The sequence below is a fragment of the Somniosus microcephalus genome, unplaced genomic scaffold (assembly GCF_052327205.1).
Source record: "Somniosus microcephalus isolate GS21.2 unplaced genomic scaffold, FLI_Smic_1.0 unresolved_chr4, whole genome shotgun sequence".
Classification (NCBI taxonomy): Eukaryota; Metazoa; Chordata; class Chondrichthyes; order Squaliformes; family Somniosidae; genus Somniosus; species Somniosus microcephalus.
In genome coordinates, this window is record NW_028225182.1 from 1,115,263 (window position 1) to 1,136,430 (window position 21,168).

General features: G+C 46.6%; 1 protein-coding gene and 1 long non-coding RNA gene across 4 annotated transcripts in view; one reads left to right on the forward strand and one right to left on the reverse strand.

Annotated features, from left to right (window-relative positions):
• LOC147088309 (NACHT, LRR and PYD domains-containing protein 3-like) overlaps positions 1-21,168 on the forward strand; it is a 78,564-nt gene that overhangs the window by 52,729 nt on the left and 4,667 nt on the right. The window contains exons 8-14 of one of the 3 annotated variants that reach the window (XM_085977177.1): positions 1,411-1,582; positions 1,688-1,753; positions 5,294-7,031; positions 20,055-20,141; positions 20,284-20,454; positions 20,597-20,767; positions 20,903-21,070. In XM_085977177.1, the coding sequence (XP_085833303.1) occupies positions 1,411-1,582; positions 1,688-1,753; positions 5,294-7,031; positions 20,055-20,141; positions 20,284-20,454; positions 20,597-20,767; positions 20,903-21,070 (2,573 nt within the window). Of the gene's footprint in view, positions 1-1,410; positions 1,583-1,687; positions 1,754-5,293; positions 7,032-8,864; positions 9,273-20,054; positions 20,142-20,283; positions 20,455-20,596; positions 20,768-20,902; positions 21,071-21,168 lie in introns of those variants that run through there. The other 2 variants (XM_085977178.1, XM_085977179.1) reach the window with 2 other exon arrangements.
• LOC147088310 (uncharacterized) overlaps positions 1-21,168 on the reverse strand; it is an 89,951-nt gene that overhangs the window by 42,367 nt on the left and 26,416 nt on the right. The window lies entirely within an intron of this gene.

Sequence of the window (21,168 nt, forward strand, 5' to 3'; positions counted from 1 at the left end):
TGTGTGGATGAGGGTAGTGCAGGTGATGTGGCCTACATGGACTTCAGTAAGGCTTTTGACAAAGTCGGGCATGGGAGACTGGTCAAGAAGGTAAGAGCCCATGGGATCCAGGGCAACTTGGCACATTGGATCCAAAATTGGCTTAGTGGCAGGAGGCAGAGGGTGATGGTCGTAGGTTGTTTTTGTGACTGGAAGCCTGTGTCCAGTGGGGTACTGCAGGGATCGGTGCTGGGTCCCTTGCTGTTTGTGGTCTACATTAATGATTTGGATGTGAATGTAAAAGGTATGATCAGTAAGTTCGCAGATGACACGAAAATTGGTGGTAAATAGCAAGGAAGGAAGCCTCAGGCTACAGGACGATATAGATGGGTTGGTCAGATGGGCGGAACAGTGGCAAATGGAATTTAACCCTGAAAAGTGTGAGGTGATGTATTTTGGACGGACTAACAAGGCAAGGGAATACACAATGAATGGTAAGACCCGAGGAAAGACAGAGGATCAGAGGGACCTTGGTGTGCATGTACATAGATCCCTGAAGGCAGCAGAACAGGTGGATAAGGTGGTTAAAAAGGCATATGGGATACTTGCCTTCATTAGCCGAGGCATAGAATATAAAAGCAGGGAAGTTATGATGGAGCTGTACAAAACGCTGGTAAGGCCACAGCTGGAGTACTGTGTGCAGTTCTGGTCGCCACACTATAGGAAGGATGTGATTGCTTTGGAGAGGGTGCAGAGGAGATTTACCAGGATGTTACCTGGGCTGGAGCGCTTCAGCTATGAAGAAAGACTGGACAGGCTGGGGTTGTTTTCCTTGGAGCAGAGAAGGCTGAGGGGGGGACCTGATTGAGGTGTACAAAATTATGAGGGGCATAGATAGGGTAGATAGAAAGGAACTTTTCCCCTTAGTAGAGGGGTCAATAACAAGGGGGCATAGATTCAAGGTAAGGGGCAGGAGGTTTAGAGGGGATTTGAGGAAAAACTTTTTCACCCAGAGGGTGGTGGAATCTGGAACTCACTGCCTGAAAGGGTGGTAGAGGCAGGAACCCTCAACATTCAAGAAGCATTTAGATGAGTACTTGAAACGCCATAGCATACTAGGCTACGGACCAAGTGCTGGGAATTGGGATTGGAATAGACAGGGCTTGATGGCTGGTGCGGACGCGATGGGCCGAAGAGCCTCTTTCTGTGCTGTATGACTCTATGACTCTAAATTTCTTGGCCATTAATGAGTGAAACAAGATACTTACAGAATATTCAGCCCATGTTCAGAATGGATCGGAACCCGGCCCAGTGATTACTTTTTGTGCTCAAGAAATAGGAGATCCCATCACAGAGCAGATTCTTTCCTTCTCATTCTCCGTGTTTATCTTTCACTTCGCTCCTCAATATATTCATTATTATTCTTTACAGAAAGTCACTGATCTCGCGGAGAAGGGAAACCGGGCGGACAGTTCCAAACTTCTCCTAAATCTGGTGATGGAGAAAGGCTCCCCAGCCCGAAGGGTGATGTGGGAATCCTTTGCGAAAATGCGCCATGGGGTGCCAAAGCTGGACAAAATACTGAAAGAAATACAGGAAAGTGGTACGGTAAACTCCGACACTGCATTCAATTTCAGATTCAAACACTGCAGATTTTACTGTAATATTACACAGATCTGAGTTCATGAACTCTCATTGATTTAAACAGGTTGTGACCAATATGATTACATGAACATCGCACACGGTTTATCCGAAGTACCCAGTCAACTGAAAGGTAAGTGATGAAGTGGAGATTTCAATACATTTATCTCACTTCTGAAAATCTGAATATTTCACTGGATCCGATTGTTTAAAGATTGTCAGAAGCTGGGAATGAGAAGTTCAAAGGCTAAGGAAATAGGATTGACCATTGTTTGGATTCTTGATTAATCCCCAAAAGTTCAGCATAGATTCAATTTACAATTAATGCCGATTTTTGATTTATTGTTAAATTTATGGGTCTTGTGTGCTCCAGTTATTGCAACACACAACACATAGACGTGGCAGGATCCTGATACACTGTTATACCCCATACACACCTGGCAGGATCCTGATACACTGTGAAACCCCATACACACCTGTCAGGATCCTGATACACTGTGAAACCCCATACACACCTGGCAGGATCCTGATACACTGTGAAACGCCACACACACCTGGCAGGATCCTGATACACTGTGAAACCCCATACACACCTGGCAGGATCCTGATACACTGTGAAACCCCATACACACCTGGCAGGATCCTGATACACTGTGAAACCCCATACACACCTGGCAGGATCCTGATACACTGTGAAACCCCATACACACCTGGCAGGATCCTGATACACTGTTATACCCCATACACACCTGGCAGGATCCTGATACACTGTTATACCCCACACACACCTGGCAGGATCCTGATACACTGTGAAACCCCATACACACCTGGCAGGATCCTGATACACTGTGAAACCCCATACACACCTGGCAGGATCCTGATACACTGTGAAACCCCATACACACCTGGCAGGATCCTGATACACTGTGAATCTGAATACAAACCACCTCTGTGCCACGCAGACATTCTGGGATCACCAAGTGCCTTGGGCCAGTTATTCAGGTTTTCCTGCGACCCTAGAAATCTGTTCCACCATAGAGTGCAGGGAAAGATCGAGACATGCGTAATAGTAAAATGTTAGCACATCTCAGCACAAAATAAGGTTTTGGAAATTGCCATACCTGATCTGAGAAGATGTGCAGGTGTTCACACAATGGAACCTTATTCCGTGTCGAAATGTGAGAAGTGTACTATGTTCAGTTTGACTAGGAAGTTATTGGCTTTCTTCATTATGGTATTGAACGAGAGACCCTCATTCTACTCCAAGAATAGTCCTTTAAATCACGTGTATTTTAACCCAATGTAACGACTAACAGAAACACATTTGTAATTACCCAAACCAACATTTTAGGAAACTTATAACAAATTGAAATAAAACAACAGAACAGTTCAAATCGACGGTGAATGTTTTCTGCTCCAACATTAAACTGGGTGAAGTGGGCGGCAGTTCTATTTCTAATTCTAAAGCAAGATACTGCGGATGCTGGAAATCTATTTCTAATTCTAATCGGTGATATAACAGGCTTGCTATAAAAACATATTTAGTGATTTTATGTGTAAAACTGCTGAAACATTGTTTGTGATTTCAGAGATAAAATGTAAGCAGAGAATGATTAGGGACAGGAAAATACCGGTCGGGTCTTCCAGTCTGTCCCTGTTGGAGAGATGAAGCCACCGAAGATTCCTCTGAGTATCCACAGAAACACCTTCAATTGTCTCTAGACCCCACTTACACTGCCCTTTAGTGCCCTTCCCTGGTAACTGGTCTCCCTGCTGTATTACCCTGTGGGTGAAAAAGTACCCGGATTTCCATTCTTACTTCTGATCTTCAATTTTCTCCATTATTAATTATTTTGCTACTTGTTTCCTGCACTAATGTTGTGAATTCCATTAAAACATTTCATAACTATATCTCTTGGCCAAAACACCCTCAACCTAAACTCCTAAAATCTTAAATCATCTTCCTAATTCCCCTCTGTACCATCAGAATGCCAGTAGCCTTTACCTGTGTTCAGGTAACTTTAGCAGTGCAGGTAATACCCCAGATAACTGCGGTCAATTCACAGTCTGCCTCTCTCTCTATGCACAATACACCAGATAACCTGCCCGAGTCCTGATTTAATACCAGTGGAACTTCTGTTAAGAGAAGGAGAGGATTCGGGAGGGATTTCCAGAGCTTCGGGCCCAGGAAGCTGATGGGGCGTCCGCCAATGGTGGAGCGATGAAAATCGGAGATGCACAAGAAGCTAGAATTGGAGTAAGGCAGAGATCTCTGAGGATACTAGGGCTGGAGATTACAGAGATAGGGAGGGACAAGACCATGAAACAATTTAAAAATAAAAATGTGAAAATTAAAACCAAGGCGTTGTTGCGTCAGGAGCAAATGCAGCTCAGCGAGCGCATGAGGTGATGGATGAACGGGAGTTGGTGCAAGTTAGAATATGAACAGTAGAGTTCTGTATTAGTTCAAGTTTATGGCAGGTACATTGTGGGAGGCCGACCAGGACAGTATTGGAATAGTCGAGTCTGGATGTAACAAATGCATTGATGAGAGTTTCAGTAGCAGATGAGTTGAGGCGGACAGAGATGAGCAATGCTTTGGAGGTGGAAGTAGGCGGTGTTGGTGGTGAACAGATATACAGTCGGGAGCTCAGCTAAGGGTCAAATAAGCCCCCGATTAGAACTTCTGACCTCTTAGTCTGTTTCACACCCAATTCACACAATACCCCAGCTGCCATGCCTACAGTCCGATATAGGTAGAGTGGACCAGCTGAACATTTTGAGTTTATCCCACTCCCAGTACACACAATCCTCCAGATAGCCATCCCACGGTCTGATACAATGACATTGGGACTCCTGGCCATTCACAGTCCGTCCATCTCCCAATATGCGCAATCCTCCAGATACCCTTCACACGGTCTGATACAATGACATTGGGACCCCTGGTCATTCACAGTCTGTCCCTCTCACAGTACACACAATCCTCCAGATAAAATTCCAACGGTCTGATACAATTACTGTGGGACTCCTGGCGATTCAATCTGTCCCTATCCTCCTCCTCATGTCTTCTAGCTGCTCCCTTTGAAGATTGATTAATGAGAACCACTACTGTTGTATAACCAGGATCATGTGTGGATTTATAATGAGATGTCTGTTATAAATCTCCTCATCATCAAGAAACTACTCATGAAATAACACAGGACGGCCAGCTGGTGGCGCCGTCCAAGGAGTATAAATACTCGGGCGTGGGCCCAGCTTACCAGGGACATTTTGTAAGACAAGGAGCTAGTGAAATACAACTAGACTTCCATGTTCTGAAACAAGTTGATTCAGGCCTTGCTTTCTGCTCAAACCAAGTGTGTAGTGAGTTTTATTACATCAATGTCTCCAGTACAAAGCAGGGCTGATGGCATTAACCGTCCGAGGGAAAATATCACTCGTAGAAATCTCCAGATTCAGTGAATATTAGAATCAAGAGGATTTGAAACTTTTCGGCCATTGTTAACTTTCCAACGAGGTTTCCATTAACTGAGTTTTAATTTCTACACGCAACTCTATTGAAGTTGTGAATTAAATTTTGCAATATTTTACTGAATAGTGAAATGGTATTGAGAAGTTGCTTTATGTCAATACAATTAACATTGAGACCACTTTCTGTCTGTTCTATTTGAAGATGTTCAACAGAAACACAAGGAAACACTCCGGGTACAAACTGAAACACTGAGCGTGAACACGATCCTAATAAAGGAGAAGGTTCAGATTTTCCAGCTGGTTGATCGATACGCTGAGCTAACGATCATTTCTAATGTTCGAGATCGGACACTTGTAGAACATGAACTGCTGGCAAGAGGCCGAGACCATGAAGAGTCGAGAGAGAAACATCTCCGGAAAGAACTGGAAAAAATCCGAACTGATCAATTGTTCCAGAGCAGTTTTTCCCGGAGAAAATCCAAATCTGGGAGTTCAGCAGCAGTGAGCGGAGTCCCTGGGATTGGAAAAACAACAATGGTACAAAAGATTGTTCATGACTGGGCCACTGGGAAAATATACCCACACTTTCAATTTGTTTTCAGTTTTAAATTCCGGAATTTGAACGCTATTAACTGTAAAATAAACCTGTGGAACCTGATAATCATTTTCTATCCTTACATCGGGAATATTCTGGGAGAGCTCTGGAAGAACCCGGAGGGATTGCTGTTTATATTTGATGGTCTGGATGAATTCAAGGACGGGATCGATTTTGCTGACAATCGGAGAAAGACAGAACCTCAGCACATGTGCACAGATCCCGAATTCCGGTGTGAAGTGTCTGACATTGTGTACAGTTTAATACAGCACAAGCTGCTCCCAGGATGTTCAGTGCTAGTGACCAGCCGCCCCACTGCATTACATTTATTGGAAAAGGCTGAGATCAGTGTCTGGGCTGAAATCCTGGGATTTGTTGGTGAAGAACGGAAGGAATATTTCAACAAGTTTTTTGAAGATCAGACGGTGGCAGCCGCTGTTTTCAAACACGTGGAAGCGAACGAGATCCTGTACACCATGTGCTACAACCCTTCCTACTGCTGGATCCTCGGTCTGTCACTGGGCCCCTTCTTTACACTTAGAGACAGGAATCGGCAACAAGTTCCCAAGACCATCACCCAACTATATTCCTACTATATTTACAACATTCTGAAAAACCATGGCCGAGAGATTGAAAGCCCCCGTGATGTGTTACTGAAGCTTGGTGAGATGGCCTTCACAGGAGTCTCCAAGAAGAAGATTGTGTTTAGAAATGGAGATTTGATCAAGTACAATCTGCAACCTTCCCAGTTCCTGTCCGGGTTCATGATGGAACTTCTGGAGAGAGATGATTCTGTCCAGAGCGTGGTGTACACATTCCCGCACCTCACCATCCAAGAGTTTGTAGCCGCACTCGCACAATTCCTGACTCCAGATCCCGGGGACATCCTGAAACTCCTCAATGAAGCCCACAGCGAGGAAGATGGGCGATTTGAGATATTTCTCCGTTTTGTTGCTGGTCTCTCCTCCACACAGGCAGCTCGGCCCCTGGAGGAGTTTCTGGGCCGATTTCTTCATCAAACCACCTGCCGAGTGATTGACTGGGTGAAGGAGAAGGTGGAAGGACAGATTGGGAACACAGAGAGTGAAATTGGTAAAAGGAACCTCCTGAACACATTCCACTACCTGTTTGAGTCTCAGAATAAAGCACTGGCTCGGATAACAGTGGGGTCTGTGGAAACACTGACATTTAGCGGATTGACATTGACCCCGATTGACTGTGCAGTCCTGTCTCACGTCATTGGTCTGTGTGATACAATAAAAGAACTCGATCTACAATACTGCCACATTCAGTGTGAAAGACTCCAGCGGCTGGGACCCGTACTGCACAAATGCCAGGTGTTGAGGTAACTGTTTATTTTTCTCTAACTGTTGGGCGAGTTGTAGACCAGTCACGGATTGTGTTATCGCTTCGTAATGAAGGGGAAAAGCACAATTCAGTTAAACCAGAGAGAAGCAGATTCAACACAAATATGTCCAGTAATAAGCGGATCGGTCAGTAATTCCCCAAGTACTGGAGCCTCTAGAATGGATCCTTGTGAACAAGTAGGGATTTTACAGTCTTTATCAGATCAGCAAATACAGGTCACTGAGAGTCTGATAAATTAATTAAAATAAATCAGATTTAATAAGGCCGGACAGCGGAATGTAAATATAAAATAATCCGGCAGTAAAGATAAAATTAATTTTAAATGTTTTTCACTTCCACCATTTCAACTGGAGACAAGACGGAATCCGAGTTTAAATCGCTAACAGTTCGATATTTATTCCGATACCGTGCAGGGTGTGTCTTGTTGAGGGGGAAGTGTCCTGGATTGGGAATATTGGGGAATTGGGAATTCTTCCAGCTGTAAATGTTTACAATTATGCACAGTCATGAATATTGAGCAAAGATGGTTATTCAGGATCTTTAAGCTGCCGGTGAAAAGGTTCCAATCTAACTGGATCACAGACACACACCGGCCAGTGGTGGGGTCTCGCAAACAGCGGGCGGCTCCTGGGAAAACTGGGGGAAGTGAACCCGGGAATTCCCCATAAACAGTGTGTGAGGCCCCGCTCGGGGAGGGAAATTCAGAAAATTCCCCAGAAACTGTCGGGCCAGTTACACCTGAAATAAATGTAGAGCCATTTTAGTGGGAATAAAGTGAGAGACTCCCCTCCCCTATAAACTAGGAGTACAGGGAGATTTAAAACTTGTAACGGGACAGAATAAACTCTCTTGCTGCTATTGACAAAAATTCACTTTAAGCCCTCTGACTCCCACAGCTACCTGGAATACACTTCCTCCCAACACGCTTCCTGTAAGAACTCTATTCCATTCTCCCAGTTTTTCCTTCGCTGCCGCATCTGCTCAGACGATGCCACCTTCCTTACCAGTGCTTCTGACATGTCTTCCTTTTTCCTCAACCGAGGATTCCCCTGTACCGTGGTTGACACGGCTCTTGACTGTGTCCATTCCATTTCCTGCACTTCTGCTCTCACCCCTTCCCCTCCCTCCCGAAACCAGGATAGGGTTCCCCTTGACCTCACCTTTCACCCCACCACCCTTCGCATTCAACGGATCATCCTCCGCCAATTCCGCCACGTCCAGCATGATCCCACCACCAAACGCATCTTCCCCTCACCTCCACTTTCTGCATTCTGAAGGAACACCTCCCTCCATGACACCCTGTTCCATTCCTCAATCACCCCCAACACCCCTTCCCTTTCCCACGGCACCTTCACATGCAAGTGCAGGAGATGCAACACCGACTCTTTTACCTTTCCCTTCCCAGTGTCCAAGGCCCCAAACACTCCTTCCAGTTACAACAGCGATTTACTTGTACTTCTTGTAATCTAGTATACTGTATTCGCTGCTCACGATGTGGTCTCCTCTACATTGGGGAGACCAATCGCAGATTGGGTGACCGCTTTGCGGAACACCTCCGCTCAGTCCGTAAGTGTGACCCTGAGCTTCTGGTCGCCGATCACTTTAATTCTCCGCTCCACTCCCACTCGGATCTCTCCATTCTCGGCCTCTGACAGTCGTCCAACAAAGTATAACATAAGATCGAGGAACAGCACCTCATCTTTCAATTAGGCAGTTTACAGCCTTCTGGACTCAACATCGAGTTCACCAATTTCAGGCCCCTATTTTATTTTTTTCATTATTGTTTTTCTTTTTCCCTTTTTTCTCGCAGGACAGCTGTTGATGATTCTGCCATTACCGTTCACACCTCATCTAGATTCATCTTTTGTTGTTAACTTGTCCAATTATCATCTCCTTTTGCTTGCACCATCATCCCTTTTGTATTTTAATCTCTCCTGTCGTCCACCCTATCACAGACCTTCCCTTTTGTTCTTTCCTCCACTCCCCCACCTTTCCCTGCCCCTACACGTCCTTCAAAATCTGTTACATCTGTATCTTTTTCCAGTTCTGACTGTCCTTGACCTCAAACAGATATACCGCTTTGGATATTGTCGGGGGAGATGGATTATCAGAGCAAGGCAGCAGCAGCCAACTTCCTGGCACCGTGGGTGATTCTGCTGCACAGGACTGGAGGAAAAAGAGTGGGAGAGCTATAGTGATAGGGGATTTTATTGTAAAGGGAATAGACAGGCGTTTCTGCGGCCGCAAACGAGACTCCAGGATGGTATGTTGCCTCCCTGGTGCAAGGGTCAAGGATGTCTTGGAGCGGCTGCAGGGCATTCTGGAGGGGGAGGGTGAACAGCCAGTTGTCGTGGTGCATATAGATACCAACGATATAGGTAAAAACCGGGATGAGGTCCTAAAAGCTGAATATAGGGAGTTAGGAGGTAAATTTTAAAAACGGACCTTAAAGGTAGTAATCTCAGGATTGCTACCAGTGCCACGTGCTAGTCAGAGTAGAAAAAGAAGGATATTTCAGATGAATACGTGGCTAGAGGAATGATTCAGATTCAGATTCAGATTAGATTTATTTGCCATATGTAACAAGTACAATGGAATGCTTGTTCCCCATAGGGACCCGTCAGCTATACATACAGCGCCGCGTTCAGAGTCAATACAATGGCTTCCCGTGGCAGTGGGAGCACGATGTCCCTCAGCCGCTCCGTCCTCCCCTTCACCGCGGCCTCCTCCTCACTGTTGCCGGCTCCACATGTGGTGGCCTGCTTCTCCCGCTCTGGCCACCATGCCCGGCTCCCCTCCTCCCATCCGGCCTGCGAGTTACCCGAAATGGAGCTGCCGGCCGACGTGCTGCAGCTTGTCGTTGAGTCTGCTGCTGCTGCTCGTTGCGCTGCGCTCCTCTGCCCGACTCGCCGAACACATCGTCGGGATGTGAATGCTCCAATGCGGCCTCCTCTTCAACGTCGCCGGCTCCACGTTCCACGGCCCAGGGCCTACCTCTCCCTCTCCCGGGTCGGCCTATGGCCGCCATGCTCGGCTCCCCTCCTCCCAGTCGGAATTCCTTCCCGCCGAGGAGCTGCCGGCCGATGTGCTCCAGGTGCAAGGGGGAGGGATTCAAATTCCTTGGACATTGGAACCAGTTCTGGGGGAGGTGGGACCAGTACAAACTGGACGGTTTGCAGCTGTGCAGCACCGGGACCGATGTCCTAGGGGTAATGTTTGCTACTGCAGTTGGGGAGGGTTTAAACTAAATTGGCAAGGGGTTGGGAACCTGTGCAGGGAGACAGAGGAAAGAGAAACAAGGATAGAAGCACAAGACAGGAAGGAGAAAAGCAAAAGTGGCAGTCAGAGAAATGAAGGGTTTAAATCAAACATGGCCACAGTAAATAATAATTCTAAAAGGTCTAAGAGTGTTAAAAAAACAAGTCTGAAGGCTTTGTGTCTTAATGCGAGGAGCATTCGTAATAAGGTGGATGAATTAGCTCTTCAAATAGAGGTAAACAGATATGATATGATTGGGATTACGGAAACATGGCTCCAGGGTGACCACGGCTGGGAACTCAACATCCAGGGGTATTCAATATTCAGGAAAGACAGGCAAAAAGGAAAAGGAGGTGGGGTAGCATTGCTGGTTAAAGAGGAGATTAACACAATAGTAAGGAAGGATATTAGCTCTGATGATGTGGAATCTGTATGGGTAGAGCTGAGAAATACCAAGGGGCAGAAAACGTTAGTGGGAGTTGCATACAGACCTGGAAACAGTAATGCAGAGGTTGGGCTGGCTTTAAATGGGAAATTAGCGATGCGTGCAATAAGGGCACAGCTGTTAAAATGGGTGACTTTAATCTACATATAGATTGGGCTAACCAAATTCGTAACAATACTGTGGAGGAGGACTTCCTGGAGTGTATACCGGATTGTTTTCTGGACCAATATGTCGAGGAACCAACTAGAGATCAGGCCATCTTAGACTGGGTATTATGTAATGAGAAAGGACTAATTAGCAATCTCGTTGTGCGAGGCCACTTGGGGCGGAGCGATCATAATATGATAGAATTCTTCATTAAGATGGAGAGTGATTTGACTCAGAGACTAGGGTCCTGAATTTAAATAAAGGAAGTTACGATGGTATGAGGCGCGAGTTGGGTAGAATGGATTGGGGAACGTTACTTAAAGGGTTGACAGTGAATAGGCAATGGCAAACATTTAAAGATCGCATGGACGAACTAAAGAATTTGTTCATCCCTGTTTGACATAAAAATAAAACAAAAAAGGTGACACAACCGTGGCTAACAAGGGAAATTAGGGATAGTATAATATCCAAGGAGCGGACCTATAAATTGGCCAGAAAAAGCAGCAAACCTGAGGATTGGTAGCAGTTTAGGATTCAGCAAAGGAGGACAAAGGGATTAATTAAGAGGGGGAAAATAGATTGAGAGTAAGCTTGCAGGAAACATAAAAACTGACTGTAAAAGCTTCTACAGATATGTGAAGAGAAAAAGATTGGTGAAGTCAAGCATAAGTCCCTTGCAGTCAGTATCGGGGGAATTTATAATGGGGAACAAAGAAATGGCAGACCAATTAAATACATACGTTGGTTCTGTCTTCACAAAGGAGGACACAAAAAACCTCCCACAGATGTCGGGGAGCATAGGGTCCAATGAGAGGGAGGAACTGAATGAAATCAGTATTTGTAGGGAAATGGTGTTAGGGAAATTGATGGGATTGAAGGCCGATAGATTCCCAGTGCCTGATAATCTACATCCTAGGGTACTTAAGGAAGTAGCCCTAGAAATAGTAGATGCATTGCTAGTCATTTCCAAAATTCTATAGACTCTGGTACAGTTCCCATGGATTGGAGGGTAGCTAATGTTACCCCACTATTCAAAAAAGGCAGTGGAGAGAAAACGGGGAATTATAGACCGGTAAGCCTGACATCGGTAGTGGGGAAAATGCTAGAGTCCATTATAAATGATGTAATAGCAGAGCACTTGGAAAACAGTGACAGGATCAGACAAAGTCAACATGGATTTACAAAAGGTAAATCGTACTTGACTAATCTACTGGAATTTTTTGAGGATGTAACTGGTAGAATAGATAAGGGAAAACGAGTGGCTGTGGTGTATTTGGATTTTCAGAAGGCTTTCGATAAGGTCTCACATAAGAGATTAGCGTGTAAAGTTAAAGCACATGGGATTGGGGGCAAGGTACTGACTTGGATAGAGAACTGGTTGGCAGACAGGAAGCAAAGAGTTGGAATAAATGGGTATTTTTCAGAGTGGCAGGCAGTGACTAGTGGGGTACTGCAGGGATCGGTGCTAGGACCCCAGTTATTCACAATATATATTAATGATCTAGACGAGGGAACTAGATGTAATATCTCCAAGTTTGCAGAAGACACATAGAAACACAGAAGATAGGAGCAGGAGTAGGCAATTCGGCCCCTCGAGCCTGCTCCGCCATTCAATGAGATCATGGCTGATCATCCAAATTCAGTACCCTGTCCCTGCCTTCTCCCTATATCCCTTGATCCCTTTAGCCTTAAGAAATATATCTCACTCCTTCTTGAATATATTTAATGAACTGGCCTCCACCGCCCTCTGTGGCAGAGAATTCCACAGGTTCACCACTCTCTGGGTGAAGAAATTCCTCCTCATCTCAGTCCTAAATGGCTTACCCCTTATCCTTAGACTATGACCCCTGGTTCTGGACTCCCTGGCAATCGGAAACATCCTTCCTGTATCTAGTCTGTCCAGGTCTGACAGAATTTTATAGGTTTCGATGAGATCCCCTCTCAATCTTCTAATCTCCAGTGAGTATAAGCCCAGTCAACACATTCTCTCCTCATACGTCATTCCTGCCATCCCAGGTATCAGCCTGGTGAATCTTCGCTGCACTCCTTCCATGGCAAGAACGTCCTTCCTCAGACAAGGCGACCAAAACTGCACACAATACTGAAGGTGCGGTCTCACCAAGGCCCTGTACAATTGCAGCAAGACATCCTTGTTCCTGTACTTGAACCCTCTTGCTACGAAGGCCAACATACCATTTGCCTTCTTAACTGCCTGCTGCACCTGCATGCTTACCTTCAGCGACTGGTGCACAAGGACACCCAGGTCTCTTTGCACTTCCCCTTCTCCCAATCTATTGCCATTCAAATAATCTGCCTTCCTGTTTTTGCCACCAAAGTGGCTAACCTCACATTCATCCACATTATTGTGCATTTGCCATGTTTCTGCCCAAGCACCCAACCTGTCCAAATCGTACTGGAGTTTCACGACATCCTCCTCACAGCATAGCCTCCCACCCAGCTTTGTGTCGTCTGCAAATTTGGAGATATTGCATCCAATTTCCTCGTCCAGATCATTAATATATATTGTGAACAGCTGGGGCCCTAGGACCGATCCTTGTGGTACCCCACTAGTCACTGCCTGCCACTCAGAAAACGACCCGTTTATTCCAACTCTTTGCTTTCTATCCGCCAACCAGTTCTCTATCCAAGTCAATACCTTGCCCCCAATCCCATGTGCCTTAATTTTGCCCGCTAATCTCTTATTGACACAAAGCTGGGTGGGACTGTGTGCTGTGAGGAGGATGCCTAGAAACTCCAGTATGATTTGGACAGGTTAGGGGACTGGACAGATGCAGTATCATGTGGATAAATGCGAGGTTATCCACTTTGGTGGCAAAAACAGGAAGGGAGATTATTGTTTGAACGGCAATAGATTGGGAGAAGGGGAAGTGTAACGTGACCTGGGTGTCCTTGTGTACCAGTCACTGAAGGTAAGCATGCAGGTGCAGCAGGCGGTTAAGAAGAAAAATGATATGTTGGCCTTCGTAGCGAGAGGATTCGAGTACAGGAACAAGGATGTCTTGCTGCAGTTGTGCAGGGCCTTGGTGAGACCACAACTTGAGTATTGTGTGCAGTTTTGGTCGCCTTATCTGAGGAAGGATGTTCTTGCCATCGAGGGAGTGCAACGAAGATTCACCAGACTGATACCTGGGATGGCAGGAATGACATATGAGGAGAGATTGGGTTTATACTCGCTGGAGTTTAGAAGAATGAGGGGATCTCATTGAAACTTATAAAATTCTAACAGGACTAGACAGACTAGATGCAGGAAGGATGTTCCCGATGGCGGGGGAGTCCAGAACCAGGGGTCACAGTCTAAGGATAAGGTGTAGGCCATTTCTGACAGAGATGAGGAGGAATTTCTTCACACAGAGAGTGGTGAACCTGTGGAATTCTCTACCACAGAAGGCAACTGAGGCCAAGTCAGTAAATATATTCAAGAAGGAGTTAGATATATTTCTTAAGGCTAAAGGGATCAAGGGATATGGGGAGAAGGCAGGGACAGGGTACTGAGTTTGGATGATCAGCCATGATCTCATTGAATGGTGAAGCAAGCTCGAGGGGCCGAATGGCCTACTCCTGCTCCTAGCTTCTATGTTTCTATGTCTATGTTTCTATTGGGCTGGATTTTAATTCAGGGGCTGGTTGGAGTCGTGTAATCCGCATTTTGTGTTATCCACACAAATCCAAATCGATGTGGGAGATTGATGCGATTTTAACTTAATTGGCCAATTGATTTCCAGCGTGTGGCAACCCATGGCAAATGATTTTTTCCAGTCTGAAATTCGCCGCTGATGACGTCATCATTGCTGCTGCATTTAATGTCTGCAACAAGCCTTGCTTCTTCCGCAGACTGCCAACATTTTGGCCTTTCATGCTGCAGGGACCTGGAGGCAGAATGGCCTGTGAAAGACCAAGGTCTGCTCCAAGGTTTGACGACGTTGCCCTGCAGACTTTAGTTGAGGGAGCAAGAGCTCACAAGGAGGTGCTCTTCCCTTCTTCATGGAGGAAAAAGCCTCCCCAGCAGACCAAGGCTGTGTGGCTGCAAGTGGCAGAGGAGGTCAGCTCATTCTCAGTTACCTGCAGAACCTGGACACAGTGCAGGAAGAGATTTCACGACCTTCTGCGCACTGGAAAAGTGAGTATGAATTTCCCATCACCCTCAATCTAATCCCCATTGCTCCTCCTCACCAGCACTCGGCTTTAGCAATTTCTTCCTCCACATCCCACTTGACACTGCCATCCATGCACCCTTACCCATTCCCTCGCTCTCTATGGTCACATTCACCTAACTATTCCAATATGCAGCCCTCACACTCCCTATCACTGTGATGCTATGAAAACAACTAACAACACACAGGGAGGGCCCTTGGTCTTGCCACCTCATTCCATCTTTGTCTCCTTCTAAGTATCTATGCTATGGAATCTCTACACTCACTCCTTCATTCTCACTCACCCTCCACTTGTCTCCGTCTTTACAGGAAAAGGGAGCTCACAATAAGCGCGAAAGAGCGAGGACAGGAGGAGGGCCACCCTCAGTAGCCCGCCTCACCCGCTGGGAGGAGGTGGTCCTGGAGATTGTAGGAGTGGAGGAAGTTGCGCAAGTGGCGACGGACAGAGGGGTGCATCACAACAAGCTGGTGACAGAATAGTTTTCCATCTCTCTCACTGACATTGCATGAGTCACTGATAATGATTCTGAAGCTCTAATAGATGGACTTATGATCATCTGCAATGTGCATATAACCTTGGCATCACATCTCTGACTCTTTCCTTTACTCCCCCACAGGACCATCGCAAGCACCCGTCCCCACTAGCCTGGAGGAAGAGCATGAGCCTCAAGACTCCTCAAAGGAAGCTGCAACATCTGAGGGCGTAGCATCAGCAGAATTAAGCGCATCCAGCACCAGCACAGACACTCTCACCTCAGTGGGACCTTCCGGACATAGAGTAGTGTTGTCACCTGGTGTATCACAGCTCACAAGTGAGCATCAGCAAATTGTGGAGACAGGAACAGCAGTGGAGAGTCCTAGTCGGAGGGCGCAGGACTCTGCCAGCTCGGCTCAGCTGCATGGCAACCCTCTGCCTCTGGGTCCATCCATAAGATCAGCAGTGCTGGAACTCCAGGAACAGATGCAAGAGTCTCTGGCAGGTTTTGTCTCCAGGGTCGCTGTGAGTGTGGAGCGAATGGAGGAGTCCATAGCAAACATGAACAGAGCCTTTGTGGAGTCATTGGCGCATGAACGCATCAGCATGGAAAGGATGGCAGCCTCCATGGAGGTGATAAGTCACCAGAATGCAGAAAACATGGTGAGTGTTCAGAATAGAATGACATCTCTGGAGGAGCGATGGTGATCTATTGAACAGAGAAACCAGACCTTCATGGAAGTCCTCCTGAGTAGGACTGCCAGTGCAGATACGGGTCCCTATGGCCCCCCGATATGCAGCAAGGTGCTCTCAAGCCACTTACAAGTGCTGAGGGGGACCTGACCCATGAGAGGGAAGTTGGTGGCAGACATCAAGGAATTGGGGGCTCCTCTCCAAATACTCACACTTCCATGCCACTGCAGAGCCCTCGGTCACAGCCCCACCAGAGTCCACACCCAACTGAGATCGGCGACTCAACCCCTGCACAGCCGCAGGAGCAGCAGGCTGTTGACGAGCCCTCACAGGTTCGCAACCCAGAGGACGATCGCCAAAGGTGTCGAGACAGGAGCAGCAGGAAAGTGAGCAAGGGGCCTCCACATCTGCTGAAGCCACAGGGGAAGCACCACGTAGGAGCACGCGTAAGAGAATGATACTGCACAAATAGTCACAATGGTAGTCACTTGGGTGAAATTTGATGTTTTCTGTGAAAAAGCCATCAGATGAATAATGTAAAGAAAAAATCTGATGGCTACTGCTGTAGTTGTGGCGTGTGTCTTTTCGCAAATGGGACTTTCACATTGAGGGCTTAGGATTACTTGCAATTGCCAGTATGGTGGTGAAATTGCTTGAAATCCGCTGGTCCTTGGCCATTGTCGATGCTCAGGTAAGAAGCTGCGAGGCAAAAGTGCTTAATTGGCTAGGCTAAGCAAATTTGGACAAGATGAGTGCGTTCCTTGCATCCTGGCCAGCAATGTGGTCGCGCGCTGGCGCCTTCTGGCCTGTGCAGCTTCAGGTGGGTGAGCGGGAGCTTGGCGCACCTGCTGTTGCTGCTGCTGTTGGTGGTGCTGTTGTTCATGGTTCTGCTGGTGCCGTGGCTGGTCTTCGTCCAAATCTGATGTCCAGGAGGAAAGGAAATAAATGGTTCCCATGCTTCTGGTATATGCCTCAGTTCAGGAAGCGCTCCGTGAAGGTGGCGAGAGGGGTTTCCCAGGAGGTCACACTGGAGATGGGTGTCAGGCTCGAAACTTCCACAGCTGTGGTTAAGCCTTCTAAAAGTTACCCCAGACCTGAGACTACAAAGTCCTGCCACCTGCAAATGATGGCTGATCAAATCTCCTCTTTCATGGTTGACCTGCAGCTGATAGTCAGCAATCCAATTGTGCTCCCGCCAGTTTTCACCGTCGTGTTTCAGAACAGGCGTGTTTCATGTGGGAAAAGGGTGAAAATCGCAAAGGCCTTTCAAAATGGCATTTTAGAGCCAATTTAGTGCTTGTTAAGGGCCTTAACGGCCTCTCCCGCCTCCTGGAGGTGGCACGGAGACAGGACCACTAGACATGAATGATTTAAAATTGATTGGAAACGGGATGGAGGCGGGGTTGGGCCTGCCTGCCAGTTTATGCAATTTTAACCCCCCACAAGCCTCCAATCCCACCTCCATGGCCCAATGAAAATCCAGCCCATTAATTCTGTTTTTCTCTCTAGATGCTGCCTGACCTGCTGGGTATTTCCAGCATTTTCTGTTTTTATTTCAGCATAAATTCTCCTTATATAAAATCCTGGGGGACGGATTTTACAGCAGCAGTTACCGCTTCACAATATAACTCACCCCGATATATTATACAGATTAATATAACGCAGAGAGTATAAATTACAGGGAAGCACCGCTTTATCATTTAATTCTGGGAAAATCATCCCATTTCCATAAAGTCCGGGACTTAAGGAGCAGCAAAAATTAGACAAGTTGCTCCAACCATGACGAGGCCGGTCACTGAGCTCCAGGAGCTAATTCTGATCATCAGGGAATGAGACCAGACTGAGGGACATTTAAAGGCTTCGCACAGACAGCACTTTATTTAATTAATACATTTACAGACAGTCCCTGAATATATGGGAAGTTGGACAGAGTGAGATTAAATCCCAGTGACAGGAATAGTGGTGAATTTCGCAGGGGTCAGCGGGCGTGATCGGTGCCAGGTAGGATGGGCAACTGGATTTATTCCCAGCGGGTCGGGACCCCACTGTCAACCCGCCGCCATGCCCCCGCCCCCACCCCCAGACCTGACCTGCAGTGGCAGGGGAGGCAATTCAGGTCATTATGACCTCGCTAACAAAGGATTAACAACTATTTTCAGCTCACCTTCAGAGTTTATCAGGTCACCCGTGTGGTCTGCGCTGCTCGGGGATCACGTCAGGTAAGCTGGGCGGGAGTTGAAAGGCCATGGAACCATTTCATTACTTGACAGCTAGAAATGTGCTATAAAAGCTCCCATCTCACAGCTGTTCACTTTCCAAGCTCAGAAGCTGTTGCTTCCTGCATTTGGAAGACGGATTGAGCTTTATGCAGTTTGCAAGTGTTTGGAGCAAACCCTCTATCCAGTGACCCCTCAATGGATCAACCTCTTTCACCTTTGACCGTTTGCTTCTGTAATCTCAAGTTCACCTGCCATCTATTACATCAGAATGTGTACGGTTTATACTGTCTCACCTTGGGCCTCAGAGTCACACCACGATCAGCCCCAACACCTGCAGGACCAGGCACACCAGCAGCACCAACACCAACCTTCACCATAACTCCTGATTCTGCACAGCACAGATGGCATCAACACCCGATCACATTGCTGACCGGGTCGCCAGAGATAGCCTCAACATGGTCAGATATACTTCACATAACGCTGCATGCCCTGGATGCCACATGATGTGCCAGGTTAACACCAGCCCACACCAACAACACAAAGCATCCCATCAATGCCCAAACCATTCCTGTCACACTCATCAGCATTGCGGGGGCAACGTTATGTCTCACCAGTCAATGAAACTCACTAAGCCATTTCCTAAGGTGCACACAAATCTGTCAAAGAACGGAAAGTGTTGAAAAGAAAGATTTCAATGTTTGACAAAACATTAACAGAAACATCACATGAACATTGGCTAAAACACACAATTGCCTACCCTTGTGTGTTGTTAGTTGGTTCAATTGGACTAGGATGAGGGTGAGTGTGATGGCTGTCTAGTGAGATGGGGATGTGATAATATAGACAGAGAGGGATGGGTGGAGGTTCAAGGTAAGTTGGTGTGAGTAAGAATGTGCAGGAGTATGGTAGGGAAGGCAGAGTGAAGGGGATGTGATGAGTAGCACAGCAGGATGAGGTTGAGGATGAGGTTGAGGATGCCTTTGCAGTAACGTTTCGTGATCTACTGAGATCATTGAAATGTTTGCGCCACTGCAGGCTGGTCCTCCTGACAACATTCCTGCTTGAGCCCCACTGTGCAATGTGCAACCAGGCTGTGTTTGTCTTTTCCACCCCTTGGAAGTGACGCGAACCTCCTTGCATGCTGTGGCTCCCTCCATACGCATATAGAAGGAGTTATGGGAGATCCTGGGTGCAGCCCTGCTCCTCTGTGCTGATGTTGTCAGTGTTTGTAGCACCTCAATACTGTAGAACACTGACATCACAATGGTCAAACTCATGTTGTCAGTGTTTGTAGCACCTCAATACTGTAGAACACTGACATCACAATGGTCAAACTCAATGTGTGAGTCATCAAATGAGGTCATCAAACCCGCTTCCCCCAATTCTCCAGAGCGAGGCCGCGACCCGGCCCCACCCCCACCCGACCCGACCCCGGCCGCACCCACCCCGCCCAGGGAGCGAAATCGCGGGAGGTAACTGGTTTATTAATTTCCTGAAATACTTTCAGTGATTAATGTAATATCCAAGAGAGAAAAATATATCAGATCCGGGCTTTGATTCAGTTTGTTTCCCTCTCTGTGTTTGTGTTTAGACTGAGTTACAATAAACTGGGAGATTCAGGAGTGAAACTATTGTCTGCGGCTCTGAGGAACCCGGACTGTAAAATACAGACACTGTGGTAAGTACCAGACTCTGTGAGATTGTGTTTATAATAACTGGATGTCTGACACTGAACATTATTATTAGTGTCAGTAACAGTGTTAGTGTCAATCCACAGAGTTTACTCTGATTCCTGTTATTTCTCTCTCTCTGGTCCCCAGGCTGAGTGATGTTGGTCTCACAGATTCTTGTGCCGGGGATCTCGCCTCCGCTCTCAGTACAAACCGGTCATTGATGGATCTGAACCTGGGTAATAATAAACTGGGAGATTCAGGAGTGAAACGACTGTCTCCAGCTCTGAGGAACCCGGACTGTAAAATACAGACACTGTGGTAAGTACCGGACAGTGTGAGATTGTGTTTATAATAACTGGGTTTCTGACACGGTACATTATTATGAATATCAGTGATAGTGTTATTAATAAACACTGGGGATTTACTCTGATTCCTGTTATTTCTCTCTCTCTGATCTCAGTCTACGGGCTGTCGGTCTCACAGATTCTTGTGCCGGGGATCTCGCCTCCGCTCTCAGTACAAACCGGTCATTGATGGATCTGAACCTGGGTAATAATAAACTGGGAAATTCAGGAGTGAAACTACTTTCTGTGGCTCTGAGGAACCCGGACTGTAAAATACAGAAACTGGAGTAAGTACCAGACAGTGTGAGATTGTGTTTATAATAACTGGATGTCTGTGACACTGTACATTAGAATCAGTAATAGTGTTATTAATAAACACTGGGGATTTACTCTGATTCCTGTTATTTCTCTCTGATCCGCAGGCTGTATATTAACGGTCTCACAGATCCTTGTGCCGAGGATCTCTTCTCCGCTCTCAGTACAAACCGGTCACTGATGGTTCTGAACTTGGTAGCAAACTCCTTCACAGACCCATCTGTCCCCGCTCTCTGCCGCATCATACTGACCTGCAGGAGTCTGGAACGGATCGTGTGAGTGTGTTAATGTTAATAGGATTCAGTCACATTTTTGAGTAATATTTGTCTATAATTATTATTGAAAAATTAACCCCAGGCTCTCTGTTATTTAC